This window comes from Centruroides sculpturatus, unplaced genomic scaffold (assembly GCF_000671375.1).
Source record: "Centruroides sculpturatus isolate CEXI.00-Female unplaced genomic scaffold, Cexi_2.0 scaffold317, whole genome shotgun sequence".
Taxonomy (NCBI): domain Eukaryota; kingdom Metazoa; phylum Arthropoda; class Arachnida; order Scorpiones; family Buthidae; genus Centruroides; species Centruroides sculpturatus.
Genome location: NW_019384610.1, coordinates 227,340 through 248,956, shown reverse-complemented (window position 1 = coordinate 248,956; position 21,617 = coordinate 227,340). Strand labels below are relative to the sequence as shown.

Here is a 21,617-nt window from a genome sequence, read left to right as displayed (position 1 = left end):
GGTTATGTACAATAAACTTATTAAAACATGTTGATTGCATGAGAAGTACAGCATTTTTATTCAACAGGAAAGTAGCAATTTTTTAAAATTGAAAATCATAAAAGATTAGAAAAGGTTCAACAAGATAGTAAATTCAAAGAACACTCCCCTGGAATGCATAACAATGAACATCATATGCTGATTCATAGGAAACAACTTTATTCTTGTCACACTCAGGCAAGAATGTAATTAGGAGTTCTTTGATTTTTTCCATTTACAGGATTTTTGTATGTCTATCTTTCTGAGACAGGCATTGTGTTTTATAATCTAGATAAATGGGGTTTCACTGTATTAATTTTTAATTAATATGCAGAATATTTCAATAAATTTATTCTAAAATATAACGTTTTGTTATGCAGAATCATGGCTGGTGTTCTAAGGGAAAGGATTGTACAGATTCTCACAATGTTGATGATATATTGGATAAACAAGGATGTGGTTTGCCGTCCAAAAAAAGGAAAACAGAAAACATTAAAGAACAGGAAATAAGTACCAATAAAATATCTGTAGATAATTCTTTAAGTCATACTGGACATAGAGCTGGCTTTGATGCATTTATGACTGGATTTGTCTTTGCATCTTTTCTTGAAGTTCATTGTAAATTCAAATCTCCCTCAGGTTTGACTGCAATGTTAGAATCTGGATTTGATAAAACTGTTAATAAAATATATCTTATAGGCAAGAATGTTCCTTTAATAGTGACTAAAGGAAATTTTGCCAAATCTAGTAGTGAGCACAAGAAAAAATTACAGAAATTAAATATTTAGGTATGTTTTTAATAAAAATAAATATTGTATTTATTAAATATTGTTTATTAATAAATTTATTTTTATACAGAAATTAATTTCTTACTAAAAAAATTTATCAACAATTGTTATATGATTTGCTGTATTATAATATAAGATTTCTCACATTTTTTTAGAACTGAATTTGATTACATTATAAAATTTTGTAAATTTTTTTAATCTTAGTCTGTTTTTATATAAAATTATCAATCACTTTTTGTTATAAATTATTATATAAAAAATATTACAATTTTATTACTAGTTATCTGAAATAAGTGTATTGAAAATGAGAGATTATTACAACTCCTATGATAAATTTAAATCTGATAAACAATTCTGAAAATAAATTAGTATAAAAAAATATTTTCAAGATTAAATCTCTTCAAATCAGTCATTAAAAACAATATATTCTTTATGATGATTGATCAAACTGTTCTTTTTAGCAAATGATCTGATGATGTGATTTGATCTTGCAAATGTTTATCTTGTTGTTTTTCTACTGACTTTATTTTAAGGATTGTTTAAAAATTCACAGTAACAATTTCTACCACACTTAATTTTATATTTTTGCTGAAATTAAAAGATAAATCATTCTTAAAATTTTACATTAAGATAAAGTTTCCTAATATAAGATGCTATTTTTCTGCTTTTAATTTATTTTGTGTCTTTATGTTTCAGTATATAACTGACAAGTTTAGCAATTTTAATGTTGAACTATTGCAGTAAAAAAAGGAAACAGATGTTGCTTTTGAGATATTTGTATGTAAAATTTTAAATAAATATTTTATAGTATTTATTCTAAAATTTTTTAGAGTAGTGTTTAATATAAAATTTCTAATATATCAAGAAGGATTTTGTTAAAAATATATAAATAAATAAAACAAGGAAATTGTATATTTGCCAAATAATAATAATACAAAAAATTGGTTTTAACCATTTGTCCCTCTGAAGTTTGACAAATTTTTCTTCAGAATTAGCTTCATGTTGATATTTAAAATCTGGACAGGCTGAATTAACTTTTATCAGTTAGTATATGAATAATTAGTATTCAACTAATAATAAACATTAATTTAACAAATTATAAGTTTTATTGTTATTATGTTGTTACAATATCATTCAATATCAATATTAATATATTGAGTATAACATTTCATTTCAAAGTGCACTTGCAGAATACTAATTCGTACATCTTATGATGTACGAATTAGTATATTTGACTTCTGTTAAAATTAGACATTTGTTGCATTTTTATTAAATTTCTCAGCAACATAAAGTGTTCGTGTCTTGAATTATTTGAAAGTTAAAATTAGAGAAATAACTGATATAGTGGCATATTGAAAGTTCCTGATATATTAGGATTGGTTCATTGATTTTACAAATCAATACACTGATCTTTTTTTATTTGTTTTTTTTTTATATTCATCTCTGGCATTGTTTTGTCATGGGAGGCATTCAAATATGGCAATGGATATATCACATGGAAGACCGAGTACTCTCTGCACACAATTTGCCACATTTGATATATAGTAGAGCCTCAATTATCCGACCCCCGATTAACCGACTGTCCTAGTCGGCAAATTTCAAATGTCCGCTAGTGATGTGGCGCTACAATATTTGGCTATGTCTTGGCTGCTTTAATATTATTTTTATGTGTTTTAGCTGGCAACACTCATTCGACCATGAAAGGGAGCCAGTATTTAAACGAGGCTTAATTTTCTAATTTTTAAGGATACAATAGCGACGATTATCATTTAAAGAAAAAAATTTGTTAGGCTTAAATCGATGAAAATTCAACGCAAAGTAGGTTAATAGCGATATACTAATATACTAATTACATGGGATATAATAATATACTACACTAATAATGGATTTTTTCATACTTTTCGGTTATCCGACTTTTCAATTATCCGAACAACCCCAGTCCCCAATTGGGTCGGATAATTGAGGCTCTACTGTAATATTTGATATGCAGTTGTTACTTTTGGAGGATGCCAGTATGTCCAGGGTATGAGTAAACAAGACTAGAATTAGTGGAAATTCTAGTTTATTGGTTGTGATGTTAAAAGATTGTTATCTTACATATTGAAATAACTAAAAATTATATAAATTGAAGATTCATTAATTAAAATCATTATCATCAATTAATAGGAATTCATTTAGTGCCTGCATGTTTTTTTTTTACAGTTTTAAGTTTAACAGAGTTAACATAATTGAAATAAGAAATGTCAGCAACTTTTAAACTACTGCATTTACAAGCAATGAATGACTAATATTGATAATGATTGCACATTATCGGTCACATTTAGGCTAATAGCATGAAAACATGTCTTAAAAGTGCCTGTTTATCTAAAGATAATGATACTGAATTCTGGTTACAATAAATAAAGTTTTATATATAAGGATATTTTAAGTTACAAGTTTTAGGTCATGAGAACTTTGATAAAATAATTGATAACAACATATGTGAATTCAATAAGTTGGTGGTTCTACTGTAATTGGTTTCTAGAAAACTGTTAGAAGAGCCAATATAAATGGAATTTTAATGATTTACCATAGGTTTGATGTTATAAATTAAAAATGTTCTTTTCCTCAAAATAAACTATGAACTATATAATACCATACGAAAAAAGTAAAATGAAAAATTTGATTTTTTTTCTGTATACTGTTATTTATAGAATACAGAAAAAATTCTTTATTCCTCTACTACACAATTTAAAGAATTTTTTAAATGTGTTAGATTAGGCACTCTGTGTGATAAACTCTTGTGTAAGATAACCTTTGTAATTATTTAAATCAAATGCAGCTGTCCTTTGATAGTCCGACGCACCTCCCGTCAAGTTACCTGTCCCCGTTACGTGTCTGCTTGCACAGAAACATGTCACGACATGAATCTCCCCACCCAATTCTTACATGATGACACACATTTTGTGTGTTTTCCATGAGCAGTTCTGTTCTAATAGTTGGAGTAGAGAATATTGTAGACTACTGCTAGTAAAACAATGCCAAATATGTAATCACTTTCGGTAATCCGACACCCCTTTGGTCCCATACCTGTTGGATTATGAAGGGACAGCTGTACTATAAATAACAAACATTAAAACGAAAACTGTATAAAGGTTTGGTTATTTTAGCTTACCATCGTCATGTTTATCGCCATACTTGGATGGTACGAAATGCACAATTTCATTAGTCAAGTACTGTACACACCAATTGAAAATATATTTAAAATTTTTTAAGATATAATTTTTCCTAATGTTAACTCTAACAAACTGTACATTCACTATCAAATATCAAACAGTAATCTGGCCATGAATGAAATTTCTTGAAAAACGAACCAAAAATTTAAACTTGGCATCTTCGAAAACTACTTGAATCATAATTTGTGTTCAAATCAACTCATTCAGCAAAATGTAAACCGCAACACAACACCTTAAGTTGCTGAGAAATTTATTAAAAAACACATTAAAATTGAATCATGCATGGTAGCACTTTTAGAGTTCATGCACAACAAGAACCCAGATTTGGTATGTTACAATAATGAAGTGGTAGAACTGGCTAGCCTCATATGTTATGAATCATTTTTTGCCTTTAACAGCTACCCGTACAGACAAAGAAGAGGAGTCCGATGGATAGTCCTGTATCAGGACTGTTATGTCAGCTTGTGCTCAGATTTGGTTGTCAGATTTTAATCTCAATTTGACTCCCAAATTTCTTGTAGTAACACCAATATAGTTTTTCTTGATACCTAATTCCATGTTTCATGTGGAGTCCTGTACACTCCTGCTCTTCCTTCTTTATCAATGTTGTCCTTGTCATTCCTTAAAATCTTGTACAGGTTAGCTCTCTTGAAAATTAATTTGGATTTTTTGCAGTCTGAAATTTCTCTTGTGATGACTTTCTTACTTCTATCGTAAGTGAACTTTGTGATTTTACCTATGTCTCCACATGGAGCCTGTGCTGTGCTTATTTTGTAGCTTCAGATCAGTGCTGTTATCATATCCACTCTGTATCGTAGCATTCTGGCAATCTGTAATATTGTATTGATTTCCTTCTGCCTATCAGCTACGCTACAATAAAGGCTCTTCTAATGAGAGTTCGGAAGGCAGCCAGTTTATATTGGTAAGAATCATTCAAATGTGGTGGAATATAAAGTGTGCTATGCATTGATTTGACATACACACTGGTGACCAAATGCCCTTCCTTAAATTCAATATCTATGTCTAAAAAATGTATTTGTGAGGAATCTTTCTGTTCAATCTTCAACTTGAGGCAGTCATCATTCTTATTGATCTTGCCAATAAACACATCGATTTTTTGGTCATTCCTCCATAGTACAAAGACATCATCTACATATCTTTTAAAATACACTATATCCTTCTTGAAATCATAAAGAACACTTTTTCTAGTTTTCTCAACACAAGCTCACATAACAGTCCTGATACGGGACTTCCCATCAGGACTATTCTTCTTTATCTGTACGGGTGGCCATTAAAAGTGAAAAATGATTCATAACATACAAGGCTAGCCAGTTCTACCACCTCATTATTGTAACATACCAAATCTGGGTTCTTGTTGTGCATGAACTCTAAAAGTGCTACCATACATGATTCAATTTTAATAGAGGGGTATAAGTAGTCCATTACATTTCCCACCTCATCGTCCATTAACATTAGATCTTGTATCTCTTTAATTAATTAATAACTACATCTCTGGGATCCTGTGCCAGAAATACACTATTCTCGAACTGAGAGGTGAGAAATTCATATAACTGTTTTTCAAGGATAAAAGTTGGTCCCCTGCATCTTTCCACTATAGGCCTTACTTCTTTATCTTCCTTGTGGTTTTGGCAAAAGCAAATAATCTTGGCATTCCAGGCCTGGGATTTCGACAATTTTTGAGGAAAGGTAATGCCCTTTAACACAGTAACAAAGTAAAAACAGGACATTAGTGAGTCATGTTTTTTCAAGCTTCTTGACTCTTCTATCGACACTTACGATAATTTTCATGTCAACCCATTCACACACTGTTTTTTTAATGTAATCCTCCAAAGCTTTATCATAAGTCTGTCTTCTCATGATAACCAATGTCTTGCTTTTCTGCCCTTGTTGCAACCAAATCATTTTTTATCAGTCAACGTTTTGTAAGTTTGATGTCTTTGCTTATATTACTGCCTTTCTTCCAAGCTGCCTGGTCTTTAATTAATTAATGATGGCTTTCCATCTGAGTTATTCTTTTTCTAAAGAATCTAGCCCAGTTATCCCACTTTCTATTTCTTGAATTGAGGTTTCCCAAGAACTTGAATTTTCAGGGACAAAGTTCGGTCCTTGTTTTAGAAGCTCTTTGATCTAACTACCAGTATGGTTTTATGGTTTTATCGGTGGTTTTATCCACTCCGCTTCTGGAGGACACTTATTAAAATTAATAAAGTACCGCTCAGGTATGAAAAAAACCCAAGTTGTCAGGTGTGGAAAATTAAATACTTACAGATTTTTCACAGGGTAACAGTTTCGATTGCACGCAGGCAAATGCTATATGCTATCTCAATAATGGTATAGCACGTCTACTTTGTGCTATATCATTCTTGCAGTAATTAAGTGAATAATATACAGTATATGTATTTTGAAATCCTATTCTTTTTGTAAGAATTATAAACCTCTGAATTATGGACCCCCAATATTCTTATTTAGATTTTGTTATACTTAGTTTTTTGTATATATTTTTCTTATTCCCATATTTATTTGTATTTTCTTAACATTGTATATTTATTAAGTTTATTTTTATTCATTGTTAACTTCATATTTTTCATAAGTTATTTAATTAACTCGTTTACATTTAAAGTTTGTATTTAGAATTCTTCAAACTTAAAATTTAAATGGAATATTCTATTTGAGGAACAGTTTCTAAAAAAGGTTTAAGAAACCTGATGATGGGCTATAGGAATAGGCTGAAAACATTAGTAATTTAAAATTTTCTCTCAGCAAATGCATAAGTGGTCATAAATTTGTAGGAATTGTATATACAGTAGATCCCCCTATAGTTACGATTCCTATAAGACGGCGAAAAAATTGTGGCGGTATCTGTACACAATGGTAAAAAAACTCCTATAATTACGTAAAACGTCATCGGGCAGCCGAACTACTTTCCCGCCGTCCGTAGCGCCACGCTACGGACGTTTAGGCGGGTAAATTGAGTTTAGTTACGTCTGTGACGCTACGGAGAGTTTAGGCTAGCTATCGTCTGTACAGTATGTAAATTAGATACCGTAAGTCTAATATAGCACTGTAGTTTTATACGTTTCTTGTGAAAGAAACATTTCTTATTCAACGGCCATGAAAATTATTTATATTAATGATGTCTCCAAAGGTCAACGAAGTTTTCGCAGAAAAATAATATCGGAAATCGCGGCCGCCGTTTGATGCGCTGTTCCGCGACGAAAACAAGCTTTAGCAACGGGTGTAGTCGAACGGTGCATACTCGGTAAGTAATCCTACAATTTTTTGTTTATAACGTAGTTTATACGGATTATTTGCAAAAAAATATACGTATTTTGGAAATGTTGAGTCGAATTAGTCTAGAATCGATTAATTTTATGGAAGAAAACCTTTCAAACAGCCGTAGTCCGTAAACTGTGATTCCTACAAAATTGATTCATAAAGAACGGAACGTATCTACCGTCTTGTAGGGGGATCTACTGTAGTTTATTATTTTGTTAAATTTTTGCCAATAGACGGCGCTACGTGTAAATCAGCAAATCCAATGTAGAAAGAATTAATTAATTTACAGAAATCCAATTGATATTATGGGATGGGATATACGTCATTATCTAAGTTAGCGGTATATAAACGTAACTGCCGAGATTAGTAGCAAATGGTCGAACGGCCTAGGAGTGTGTAGAGAACAAAAATATAAACATTCTCATTTATATATAGATATAATGTTGTTAAACAAATAATACACAATGAGTTTTAAAATTTTATGTATTTATTTTAAATTGTAATTTCATGGAAAATTACATAATTGTATATTTTAAGGAAAAATATTTTTAAGATTATTTTCTGCAATCCACATTCTACAATTAATTTGAATCTATAATTCTATTAATATAATACTTTACAGCTCGAAAAATATCCAGCAATCAAGGTTGCTGAATATTTTTCGAGTGTTGTTATAAGGGACCTGAAAAATTTCTACAGTAAAGAAAATTGAAGTCAAAATTTGTAATAATTTTTTTTTTCTTTTACAAATCAATAAAATATACTTCACTTTTCATTTTGTGTAGTATTTAATTAATATCTTTATGTTAATTCTCTTTTTATGATTGACTTCTAAAATTGTAAAGGGTTGGTAAATGGCCTTACACAGAGTTCAGCTTAAGGTCTCAAAATTCCTAAATCCGGCCTTGCAATCAAATGAATATTTGGTCGGAGTAACTTCTCATAACTGTCAGTTTTGAGGAATTAAGACATTGCAAAAAAGACTTTCATAAAAATGTGTACGAATAAGAGAATTTCGTGTTTAATTGTGTGTACGAATTTGATCTATTCTGCTACGAAATATCTCTAAATAATTGTGTCGTTGCTAGTGTTAGTTGGATGTAGTTTTGAAATGCATTTGTTCTCGTCGAGCACTCCAGTTAGTTCAATTAAAGTCGAAAATACCGAGTGAAAACCACTTGCTACCTGCAAACAGTGTAAAGAAGTATTTTATTCTTCAATATATACTCAAGATTTCTCAAATACTATGACACACACACCTTATGTATATGAGAACTAATATTTATTGTTTTAACAGAAGTTTTCAACCTGATTTACAGGTCATCGTCAGGTATTTTCAAATCTCTGGAACGTTTTTGTATTGGTTCCACGTTCGAACGATTATTATTAACGATCAAATTTATAAATTTGAATTTCTTTTCGCAAACGTCTTTTTTGAAAACGCCTGTTAAAACAATAAATATTGGTTCCTCATATACATAAGGTGTGTGTGTCATAGAAATATTTTATTATAAAGATTTTTTAATAATTATTTAAGCTATAGTAACAGATAATCATCGTATTTTATACTAAATATAAACTTGATTTTGCAAAGACAACCGAGATCTTACTCGAATCAAGAAGTTCCGTTTCACGAAGAAAAATCCTCCAATGGATATTCCAATGGGCATTCCTCCGAATATCTTCATGAAGCAAACGACCTAACATGAATAATTTGTTTCGGTTAAAATGAAAATGAATATAAAATCTAAGGTAGGTACTGTACATTACTTTTAATTTATATGTCAGCGTCAGAGGATCAGAGAAATATTTTTCCACAGAGATGAAATTGTCGTATATCTGAAATAATATTAGATTCTTATATAAATAGGCTAAATCATTCTTCTTAATTTCTACTTACAATTGATGTTAAAGTCGATGTTCTCCAGCTGACTAATAAACTAAAGCTTGACATTTGTAACGCAAGAGTAGCCATGAATAGTCGAATGGAAAGATTCATCTTAGCAAAAAGGGTTCCGTACAAAAGAAAGCAACTCTCATAAACAAAATGAATGTAAATAAGAGGCAAAAGAAGCTCCCATTTTTTGTTTACATCTTGAAAAAATTCCCATAGTTCCATAAATTTTTCGATTAGATTTTGGAGGTAATATTTTGTCGCTTTATTTACGGTGTGCAATTCTAAAGAGATTTTAGATAATCTCTTCGATACCAGTAATAAACAGATTGTGGCTAAGGAAAACACACAGAAGAGATGAATAGAGGTAATCATAAACCAAATTTGAATACTGACCAAACATACAATTTGTCTGATCCTGTATTTCTTTCCAGTATCAACAAACGAATGACCAATAAACGGTACTAAAATGGCTAGTGACATGTGTAATACGACTATATACGAAAAGAAATTCCGTACATAGAATTGAACTTTATCAATATATTTCTCTTCGCCTTTGTAATTATTTTTACACATGGAATGTAATTTGATCTTATTTCTTCTTATAATGCTGTATTGCAATGCGACATATAAAGAACAAGTTAAGGGCAAGAATTTACAGTAGAAAGCATGCTCTTTAAACACAAGAAATATTCTAGCGCATGGGATATCGACTGCAAGAGTTACAGCAAGAAATATTACAAGATACCATAGATATATTTCAATTAGCATTTGATAAGTTGAGGAAAGAGAGGCGGATATTTTACTTTTTCGACATTTACAAGGTTCAAGAACATTCACTCCAAAAATTTCAGATAAAGAGAGAAAAGGATGTAATTTACCAGCGATGCAAACGTTATTGGCATAAGATTTCGAACAATTTTCCATAATATTTTTTCTACGAATAACTCGAAAAATATATCAACCATTCAAAAATTATTCTATAAAATTTTCATTTTAAGAACTCACCTCGCTCTACAAATTTACAATGGAAATTTTGTTTTGAAATAAAAATGAAAAGCTACGAGATACGTGAAAAATGTCTTCTCTTATTATCTGCTACAATTGGTCCTTACTTCAGCTGTCTACGCGAAGAATCGCCTTGAGAGCAACGTCATGCGTAATATCGCTTCAGTTAAACCAATCAGCACTTTTCACTTAATATGTTAGGCCATATGTAAATTTTATTTTATTATCTTGTCACTAGATGGCAGAGCGACTTTTCCGTTAATTGTTAATTATTTATAGCGTGCATTAACTGTAAAAAATCGTAAATTTAACAATCAATATAGCGAACTTCCGCGTATTTCAAATCATGAATGTGAATCCTCCATAACACTGTTGGCAGTGACATGTTTAACAAATGAGGAAGAAAGCGTTAGTAACTTGTCAGAACTAAGAGATCATGGCTGATGCTAATACCAAGTTGATTCTTCTCATAGACAGACTGTAAATGAACTCGTAAACAGAAATATCAATGTCTACAGTAATTTTAAATGTCCAGCTTTAATGTAACGCTTCGTCTGTTTAATTCTTTTCTTTAATTGTTTGTATGGTTTATTAGTTAATATATGAACGATTTCATTCTGAAAAGGTCAATATTTACTTTTCAATCCAATGTGTACAGATTTAAAATGTTCACTTCTTTTCACTTCAATATTCAGAGAATTTGTTTACATTAGTCTGAATAAATCAAATATGCTGTAAAGGTATTTCTCTTATCTAAACTTTCCAATTGCACGTAATCAAAAATATTCGTTGCGATAGTTTTTCTATAATTGAGATAATTATCTAATTATTTTTGGATCAAAGAAGTGTGTACCGGTTAATTCGTCGATGTTACTCTTCTTTAATCTTACCGTTCCCTTGGAGATTAAGAAAAGGGCAACCCAACGACAAAGGTAATGCACGAAATTTTCCAATGTACGGACGTCCTTGGTTTGTACCTTGTTGGGTAATTTACGATGCCTTTTTTTTTTTTTTTTTTGTAGTCTGCGGGCGCCTCTGCCCATGACGAAAAGAGCTTAAAGATTATAAAATTCACTAATTTATATTTCTTGATCACACGCACTTTGCAATTTATGAAATCGCATATTCTATAAAACAAATCTCAATTCCAGATACGATTAAATATTTATTTTTCCAGTGTTTAAACAATACGTAAGATTTAAATTTACAATCTTGTATAAATATTTGTTTAAATATATATATTACTAGCAGATGATCCTGGCGTTGCTAGGGCAAAAAAGTAAGAACAGCGAAAATTAAGATTATTAGATCTTACTTCTAACCCTTCTAATATATCATATTATAGTATTTGATTTATATTTACAAAGGTTATCTTAAGTAAGAGTCTGTCAGACCGTGCCCAATCTAATTACATTTTCAAAATTCTTTAAATTGTGTACACAAAAGAATTTTAAAAATGTGTTGGATTGGTCACTCGGTATGATAGATCCTTACGTAAGATAACGTTTGTATTTATATAAATTAAATGCTATACTGTATACGAACATTAAAACGAAAACCAAATAAAGAATTTGGTTATTTTAGCTTACCATTGTCATATTTGTGGCGATACTCGGATGGTACGAAATGGCACAATTTCATTAGTCAAGTAGACACCAATTGAAAATATATTTAAAATTTTTTTTAAGATCTCATATTTTTCCTAATGTTAACTCCAAGAAACTGTACCATTGACAGCCAAATATCAAACGGAAATTTATCAACGAATCAAATTTCGCATAAACACGGACCAAATATTTAAAAATGGTACTCTCGAAAACTAAAAATATATTTTGTGCTCGCCGGTAATTTTGTATTATGTAATTTTCCTATTCTGATGCTAAAGTACCGCTGGTCCACCATACGCTAGGAAGAAGGGAGCTGTTGCGCGAAAAGGATTGAAGTAATTCGACCAAAAGTAGTTGACCTCTGAAGAGAGGATGGTCAACCACTACTGATTAATACTAGTCTAATATTAATAGTAATATTTGAAAAGTGATCCGTGTTAGACAGGTTGTGATGGCTCCGCATGCCATCGAAGTTGCTAACCTCAATGTTCGAAAGACTTCGTATGACTTGTTTAAATAAAAACAATCATGTAAAACTGTGAAAATAATTGTTTTTGTGTTATACCTACGCAAAAACAACTTATCTCACTGAAAATTATTTATTAAGTGTAAAGTACATTTTCAACCTTTATCCAACTTTTTTATGTATTTTATTAATTTGTTATTTTAAATTGTATATAATATATAACAAATTACAGTAATATAATATATTACTGTAATTTATTCTTGGGATTGAAATAGCTCAATATTCCGAAGAATTTTGGATTTTGAACGTGTTCTTGGCTGTTCTATAGAAAAAAAGAACGCTTATCAATGTTCCAAATTTTAAAAACCGGAAGATGGACTTTAGAACAGGTTGAAAACGTTCGTTACGGTTAATAAATAATCCTCAGTGAAATGATGTGTTTTTGCGTAGGTTTTTTTTTATACTCCTTCCGCTCTGTAGGCACTAAGAGGGTCTTTTATAGCAGGCCCATTATGAGTTCGGCCAGGCCCACAATGGGGCGACCGGGTGGTGAGGGACGGGGCCCGAAAAATTCCTGGGGATTCCTTGAATCGTCCGGATTCGATCTCGGGTCCCCAGAGCGGTAGGTTGCCACCTTGAGGTAAGCATCTAGCTTAGGGGTGGCCAACAGTTTTTGCCCCCGGACCGAATTGGAAAGAAAACTTTCCATGGGCCGAACCAGAGGCTGCCCTAGGAAGATTTTGAGGTGGTGCGAGATCTCATTGTGGTGTCAGATTAGAGATTACAGATACATTTTTTCACATTATCATGCTTTATCAACACACTACGCTGCACTTACGGGATTTGTAATGGAGGGTTAACTTTAAACGCACAGTGAGTTGTTGACCTTTATTTTTTTTATTTTTTTTTTTTTTTAGGCGTCAGAATTTTTCATCGAGCTATTCGGACTTCAGTAGCTAATATTCAAAGATTGATCGCGGGCCACGTAAATTCATTAGACGGGCCGGATCTGGCCTGCGGGCCGTATGTTGGCCATGCCTGATCTAGCTGGATATTAATTAAGTATTTTGTTATAATAAAGTGTTTATATTTTTGCAACAGATTGTATAAATTATGTGGGAGGTGTGTTCTCATAAATATCGTGTTTATAGCTGTTACCCGCGACTTCGCCCGCGTGGATTTTGCAAGCAAACTCCATTTATATTCAGTGTTTCAACAATCATAGTACAGTAATTGTTATATAACAGCTACCGCTGAGAATGATGAGAATTGCTAAGAATGAAACGAACTGTTTTCAATTTGACCAATTTTCTGGAACGTTTACAATCGTTCTATAATCGAACCAATATGCGATAACAAATTCGAATTAAAACGGTTCGAACATTCGGTAAAAAAATCAAAATATATGAAAATATTTATAACAATGTCTGAAATGTTATCAATTTAATACACCTAAGTACTCAGGACTAAACGTAGTCGAAAACAAAAAATCGCATCTAAAATAGCATAGTAAAAGCCGTTCTTCAAGTTAAGCCTTAATCCTTTCCTTCCCTCCCCGCGGGAGAATTTCGAAAAATTCCTTCTTAGTGTGCGTTTTCATGATGTACCCTAACTGTGTACCAAATTTCATCTCTAGGTTCAGCGGTTTGCTCTGGGCGATGATGAATGAATCAGTCAGTCAGTCAGGACAAGTAATTTTATATGGTTAGATTATTGGATTATTAGATTATTAATTTTATATGGTTAGATTATTGGACAAGTAATTTTATATGGTTAGATTATTGGATATATTGTTAGATTATTTGAAAAAATTATATACTCATTAATTTCGACTGTTATCCGTCTGTCTGTCCTTCCTCAATTTCTAGAAAGAAGTTAGATTCATTAAAGTCGCGACCAGATGTAGAAACCTTACGGGCAGGAGGGCCAGATTATATATAGGAACTTCAGGATTTTTGAATGGTTGTCACGTTACATTGATTCAAGACTTTTCTCCGAACGAAGTTAGATGACCGGCACGACTCTATTGCTAACAGGAAAAGTATGATGTACAAGGGCAAAACCACCACTTAAAAAAATTGAGAACATTGTGACGAAAAGTTGAGGGCGGCACTGTGATGATGTCACAATAAATAATCGCTCATTAGAATTATTTTAGTTTATTTGGTTACTGCAATGCAACACGTGAGCGATCTGCCAGGGGGATGCATCCCAGGAAAACTTTTATGGGAAGCTAAACCGTACTCAGATTGAGAAAACCCGGAAAACTACACGTGGCCAGCCCGTTTGCCATGCCCGAACCCACGACTAACTAACTACTAGTGTTCGGTGGTTTTATCCACTCCGCTACTGGAGGGCACTTATTAAAATTAAGAAAGTACCGTTCAGATATAAAAAAAAAACAGATCGTCAGATGTGGAAAATTAAATACTTATAGATTTTTCACAGGGTAACACTTTCGATTGCACGCAGGCAAATGCTACCTATCACAGTAATTATATAGCGTTTATTTCGCGCTATATCATTGTTGCAGTCATTAAATGAATAAAATATATATATTGTATAATTATGTCCTTTTTATAAGAATTATATCTAGTTTATTATTTTGTTAAAGTTTTTGCCAATGGATGGCGCTATGTGTAAATCAGCAAATCTAATGAAGATACAAATTACAGTAATTGATTTACGGAAATCCAATAGATATTTTGGGTTGACCGACATTATCTAAGTTAGCGGTATATAAACGTAACTGCCATGTTTTGTAGCAATTGATCGAAAGGCCTAGGAATGTATAGCGAACAAACAAACATTCTCATTTATGTATATAGCAGGGGTGGGTAAGCGATAGTTCAGTGGGAGCCAAAATGTAGGTTTTGCAAAATGCATGGGAGCCGTAGTTCTGCACTTTTTTATTCTGTATCGCGGTTCTGTATCACAATTTTATTATACAGTAGTACCCCGAACTTACGTGTTAGGTGGGACCGAGCGATAACCGCGTAAGTCGGGGTATAATTTCACAATTTGTGTAAAATCCAAGTTGGATGTATGTAAGCTAATAAGTGTTCTCGTTAATCTTATTTCGTCTTTTGATTCGTTCACGGTTACAAGAAATCACCACATAGAGTCTCTGAAGTCTCCGTAGATATAACACAGAATTAAATAACACAAAATAAATTATAGCTGTGCGTCGATTCCGCGCGAGACGTCCGAACATGTAAGCCGAACAATAGTATGGGGGGAGTGAGTAATCAAGAGTTGCGTGGCACTCAAACAAAAGACGAATCGACGAGATTTGAAAATCGCGTAACTCTGGGTTCGCTAAGTCGGGGTAGCGTAAGTCGAGGTATTACTGTATAATATAAATATAATATAAAACAAATATTGATTTTTTTTAATAAACATATTTTCACAAAATCGTGGAAATAAAATTGTAAAAATAATAATAAAAAGCAGAAATTAACACTTTCAGCAAGAGCCGCATGTAACTCAATAAGAGCCCCATTTGCCCATGTCTGGTATATAGATTTATAAAATTAATGGTTAGATAATTTAATAAACTTTTTCATTATTTAAGATCATTTGGTCATTGCTAATAACATTGCATGTATATTCTAAGACATTAAAACCAATAATGCTGTAATATTCATAATTGTTTGACAATGTATATGTTATGGACCGTGTGCCCAGCCATTGTGAATAATGACTAAAATGGCTGTGCAGCCTGATAAATATTTACTAAGTTATTAAATTGATTGGACATTATCAATACAGCTACATTCTCTTTGGGAAATTTGATTTTTTTTTAAATCTCCACTTTTTTCATTGAGAATTTCTGTGTGTAATTTTTTCAATGTACAGGTAACTTCCGTATAACACGGCACTTCTATAGCACGGATTCACTCTAACACGGTTCGAGAATTGGTACCATCCCCCGTATAAAACGGTACTTTTATAGCACGGATTCACTCTGACACGATTCGAGAATTGGGTAAAACCCTCATACAACAGGAAATGTAATAAATTTTTACATACTTAAGTAATAATAGTTCACGAAAATTATTATTTTCGTGAACTATTAGTACTTAAGTATGTAAATTTTCTCTTCTCGCCTTCTGTCGANATTATAGATGAGATTACAAGTGCAAAATGTGGAATTTACGATCTTGCGTGGATAAAAATGTATGATTTTTTCTAGAATTCAGAACAGTTTTAACCATTATGCAGACCCTGGAATTGGGAGATGGCATCTCGACAAGTTTAAAAGAAAATAAAACTAATACTCTTTTACAAATTATCCAAAAATATGGTTATGTACTGAGATCTAGTACCTAATGTGACAGGATCAGGATGTCGGCTGTAGTGAGATGAAAGACAAAGTGCCGGAGGGACCCCGAAATAACTGAAAGCCACGAGTTAATATGGCTCTGCAGAAACTACTTAAATTCCGACGTTTCGTTCATAAGAGAACTTAACACGTAACGCACAACATTATGATTCTTCATCATTAGAAGAATTGCGAATAAATAACTCTTTGCGATTCGCCTTAAAAATATTCAAAGTTTAGTTCGTTAGAATACGCTCGTAATATGCATTTAAAGAGACGTCAGCGCCAAATTTCACTAATTACAGATGATATAAGGTCATAAATCGCTTTGTCATCACAATATTTAGCAGAATCCTCTAGGTTGTCTTCCGCCATGTTTGAGAAGCGAAGCAGTTCTTGACCAACCATGCATTTTGCTTTTCAAGTCTTTTTCAATAGCTTTATAGAGTTTCCATTTTCTTTAATAGTAGCGTGTTAATGAAAAATGTCCTCTTATAATATTTCGGTGGAGACGATACTTAAATTAGAAATGCCGTGTGTGTTACGCGAAAAATGTATATACGAATTTTCACTCTACGCTGCTACATAAAAAACTTTGTATAAGATTTTAGTACTTAGATGTAAGGAATAGAGTAAGGGTTGAAAGAAATAGTGAAAGAATGAAGTCGACGGTTATAATATTTGCATGATTTGGCCACGAAAATGAAAATATAAATAAATATATTTGTGAAATAGAAGAACCAATTTAGTCTTTTTATTGTGGTTAAGCAATTGTTATCATTGTTACGATGTACATTGTCGTTTGCATTGTTGAAGGTTAAATGACGATTTTTACAATAAAAATGGGGATTTTAGGGGGTTGGAAAGGGGTTACGTCGTTGTCGACCAAATAAACTGGTTGACAATTGCGAGAAGCGTGTGTATGTGTAAAAAAAAAAAAATTTGACCGTCGGACTAGAACACAGTCCGGTGCATCGTTTGTGTGTTTATATCTATTTTTGGTTTATTTGTGGTCGAAGGGGTTCTTCCAACGGGACAGTGGGCCCCAGAAGAATTTGTCAGAAAAAAGAGAATCTGGTAAATTAAACCAATTTTAAGTAATGAAATGAACTAGAGATGTCATTCATGTCATTCATCGGTTGTTGAAGTGGTTATTCATAATGCTGAGCATTATGATTAATGCCGTAGTAATCACTTAGTCCATAACATATACATCAATTTCTGTTAAGTTTGCCTAGAAATGGGCCAACTTATCAGAAGTCGATTGATGTAGAGTCGCTGACATTTCACCCGTCCTCATTGTTTCGGGGCCATTTCTAGATAAATGTTTTTCTTTCAGAGTTAAATAAGACCTATAACCAGAGCAGGTTAACAATAGAACACGAAGTACACATGCACGCGGGGACATTGTCAAAATGGAGGCTCGAAAACGAAAAGGAAAAAGGCACACGCACGCATACACACACTATATATGTCCAGGGTGGCCAAGCTCCTTGATAGTCCGAGCCATTTTTCAAAATTTGAAATTTTTCGCGAGCCGCAATTAAATACGTATTAAAAAGGTATGCAAAAAATTCCAGAATACAAATTATATCCGTAGCAAGAGTGATACAAATTGTTTCCTCCAGAGCACAATGTCAACTGTCCGTTGCAATGACAGTTTACAAATTCAAAATCGGTCTGGAGTCGGTCGATAACGGACGATTACGCCACTGTTTATGTTCGTTCGCGCTGTTTTCGATGAGTCATATCATTCTTAACTTGGACAGAAATGAAATTTGTTACAACGTTGCACTTAGTCTTTCATATTTGTTGTTAGTAATTTAAAAGACATTTTTGAAATACATACGGAACGATAATAATTTTTTAAAATATAATAACACAAAAATGAAAAGGGAACTCGGGTACATCTATCGAGAGCCACAAAAAATCCTTCAAAGAGCCGCATGTGGCTCGCGAGCCGCAGGTTGGCCACCCCTGATATATGTATATAATATAAATAAGCGATAAATATAATAAATATATACGGGAAGTGAGGTGGAGCGTGCGTTAAATTTCATGCACGGGCATTTTCTCTCAATCTGGCTCTACTTATATTATAAATGTATGAAAATCTTAAACAGTAGAAACAAATAAAAATTTCGATTTCATTCGAATTTTCAGCACTTTAAATGTGAAAATTCAAATACAGTACTCCTCATTTGATAGTCGAGCCAAGCATATAATAAAATGCACGTTTTGCAAATTATACCCGATAGATGGCGACACGCTATTAGTTCCATCTTTATTTAAAATTTAACTATTTTAAAATAAACTATTTTACGTTTAGTTATTAATTTTTACATTAAAATGTTAAATGTAATCACATTTTAATATTTTAATCTATTTTTGTCTTTTGAATAATTCTCTATCTGAGTATAAACACCGCGTTCATTAACACAGGATTAGTCAGAAAATTCAAATTCGAAACTGTTGCGAAACGAGGGGGCAATAACTTTTATTTAAATATAACAGCCTTAATAATAATCATTTTTAGAATTTAAATTAAATGATTATTATTAGTAGCAGTAATAATAATTGATTGATAATACAAAATAATTACGTATACATCTATATATAAATTTATAACGCGTTCATAAATTAACCAATAAAATTACATATTAAAAGATTTTTTTAACGCTTCCGGCTACAATTGTGTCATTTTAATGGTTAGATAATATCAGATAAGCGACGCAAACATTAATTTTCTATAATTAATTAATATTTCCGATCCGAGCAAACTATTGTTCGGGTAATTAATAATTTTAAAAAAAGAAAAAGAAAAGATGGCGCCGCGAAATCCATTCATTCATAAAATATCTAAAATAATAATAATAAATTTATATTAATAAATTCAATTGAAGGTAAAATAAAATTAAACGAAACATTATTTAAGATTGCATAATATAAAGCAAAGTTTTTGCCGCTACCTTAATAGAGATGGCGCCATGAAGTGAGAGTGAGGTCATCGGTGGCGTCACAATCGGTGGTTTCGTCCAGTAGAGTTAATGGGTTGGATTTTGTAAAGGAAGTATCCAATGCGGAAATATTAAATGTGTATAAACTGTAATTAATTCAAGTAATGGCCATAATATGATGAAAAGAGTGAGAATGTTCCAGATGAAGATGGCGAGCGGTGGAAGGAATAAACAACGAGATTCCAGGAAAGATGGAGGCGATGCAAATGGCGACTGCCTCTCGGAGGATTCGGACGCTGTCAGCAAGGGCAAGAGTAAAAATGGCATACTTAAGTCGCTCAGGTGGAGGTGGAGAAGGAGTAAAAGGGTTAAGCGCGTCGATAATCATCTTCAGAACAATAGCCATCACGTTGATGACGATAGGATGCTTGCTAGTAAAAAATTTCGATTTAGACCCAGTAACGCCAACGGTGGGAGCGTCGTCCGTCCGGTCAACTGTCCGGTGGTGTCCGTCGAAGCTCGGCCGGTGCCAGAACCCGCACGTGCGGTGGAGTTTCCCCGCCGCCACAATGGGACAGCAGCCGTCCTGGGCCCTCGTGCCGATGGCGATGACGGATGTGACTACTGCGGATCCGGCCCCCTGACCGCCAGAGGGGCCGAATCTGACGAGAAACTGTTTGGCGGCGGGGAGACGTGCGAGACTGAGACCGGCGGCACTCCGGCACTGGTGCCTTCCTCTTCAAAAGCTCTCGCCATCGTCGACTGTCACGAACCGCCCCGGGTGGGGAGCCTGACACAGGAACTGTTCAAGTTGTCCAAGTGTGGCTGGTACTGGGGTCCCATCACCCGGAGTGAGGCCGAGGAGAAGTTGCTGGAGCAGAGCGACGGGGCGTTCCTGGTTCGCGACAGTTCGGACGACCGTTACCTACTCAGTTTGAGTTTCCGTTCCTTCGGCAAGACACTGCACACGCGCATCGAACATTGCAACGGCCTCTTCAGCTTCTATGCCCAGCCCGAGCTGGAGGGCCACACGTCCATCGTCAGACTCATCGAACAGTCAATGAACTACTCGCAGTCCGGCGTGTTCTGTTACTCTAGAAGTCGGTCTCCGGGTTCTCCTTCCTATCCGGTCCGACTGACCAAGCCGGTTTCGCGTTTCACTCAAGTGCGATCGTTGCAGTATCTGTGTCGATTCGTCATCAGACAGCACACCCGTTTCGACCATATTCAGAAGCTTCCGCTGCCGTCTCGCATCAAAGGCTATTTAGAAGAAGGACATTATTAATTTTTAAGTAAAATATTTAATATTCTTAATCTCTGTTGCTCAATTTAATATTTCTACTTGTTATTTTCTTTGTCTTGTTCCTATATACTTATACAAAAAAACTATATATATATTCTGCTTCTAATACTCTCTACGTATCTTAAAGATATGCTACTTTTTATTTTAAGCAAGTATTTATTGCATAGCTCTATTCTTAATATGTTTTTAGCCTTTCGTCGAGTCTATACTTTTTGCCATTCTGTAAGAATGTCTAAAACTCGTGTTCGAAAACATTATTTTGCAAATTGTAAAAAAAAATGTTTATAGACTGTAAAATAATTTTGTACATTTGTTTCATTTGTGAAAATTTTAGTGAATGAGACTGAAAGTTATTTTAGAAACATTTTGCAAACAAACAAAAAAAAAACAAAATCGTAGTTTTGTTTTTATATAGAAAAATTAGTGTCAAATTGGAAGACTGTACATAAAAATTTACAAATTGTTTTCGATTTTGCTATCGTTCAGTTATCCAACGATGAATTTTAACGTATTGCATTCACGAATCTGCTGAGTTTGTTAATGGAAGAGTATGATGCTAGGAAATTTTATTTTTTATTGTAAAATAATTTTTGGTAGTTTCATTTGGTAATGCAGCAAATGAAAAAAAACTGCATCCTCAAAATAAATTTAAATGAATAGCTAAAATTTGAGTTGTCATTATTAATAGATAATTTTTCTTTTCTTTTAAATTTAGGAAATTAAAAACAATAGTGCAAAAT

General features: G+C 33.0%; 3 protein-coding genes across 4 annotated transcripts in view; 2 read left to right on the top strand and 1 right to left on the bottom strand.

Annotated features, from left to right (window-relative positions):
• LOC111625227 (target of EGR1 protein 1-like) overlaps positions 1–8,986 on the top strand; it is a 26,261-nt gene extending 17,275 nt beyond the window's left edge. The window contains exons 7-9 of one of the 2 annotated variants that reach the window (XM_023368313.1): positions 399–806; positions 1,503–1,583; positions 8,913–8,986. In XM_023368313.1, the coding sequence (XP_023224081.1) occupies positions 399–806 (408 nt within the window). In that variant the 3' untranslated portion in view covers positions 1,503–1,583; positions 8,913–8,986. Of the gene's footprint in view, positions 1–398; positions 834–1,502; positions 1,584–8,912 lie in introns of those variants that run through there. The other variant, XM_023368314.1, reaches the window with a different exon arrangement.
• Positions 7,886–19,656, bottom strand: LOC111625230. The gene is made up of 4 exons (XM_023368316.1): positions 19,587–19,656; positions 9,089–9,157; positions 8,929–9,018; positions 7,886–8,503 (listed from the first exon to the last, which is right to left on the bottom strand). Exons 1-4 carry the CDS (start codon positions 19,623–19,625, stop codon positions 8,384–8,386), a joined length of 318 nt encoding a protein of 105 aa, XP_023224084.1. The 5' UTR covers positions 19,626–19,656; the 3' UTR covers positions 7,886–8,383.
• Positions 19,607–21,617, top strand: LOC111625229 (suppressor of cytokine signaling 6-like). Its single transcript, XM_023368315.1, has one exon. It carries the CDS (start codon positions 19,750–19,752, stop codon positions 20,857–20,859), a length of 1,110 nt encoding a protein of 369 aa, XP_023224083.1. The 5' UTR covers positions 19,607–19,749; the 3' UTR covers positions 20,860–21,617.

What these genes read in the sequence shown, in the direction of transcription:
- LOC111625230 (XM_023368316.1), bottom strand. Translation starts at nt 19,625, where the DNA reads ATGACCTCACTCTCACTTCATGGCGCCATCTCTATTAAG. An exon ending in CGCTGACATATAAATTAAAA is followed by an intron (nt 9,019 to 9,088) that starts GTAATGTACAGT and finishes TATTCATGTTAG; the next exon opens with GTCGTTTGCTTCATGAAGAT. An exon ending in AACGGAACTTCTTGATTCGA is followed by an intron (nt 8,504 to 8,928) that starts GTAAGATCTCGG and finishes CACTGTTTGCAG; the next exon opens with GTAGCAAGTGGTTTTCACTC.
- LOC111625229 (XM_023368315.1), top strand. Translation starts at nt 19,750, where the DNA reads ATGATGAAAAGAGTGAGAATGTTCCAGATGAAGATGGCGAGCGGTGGA.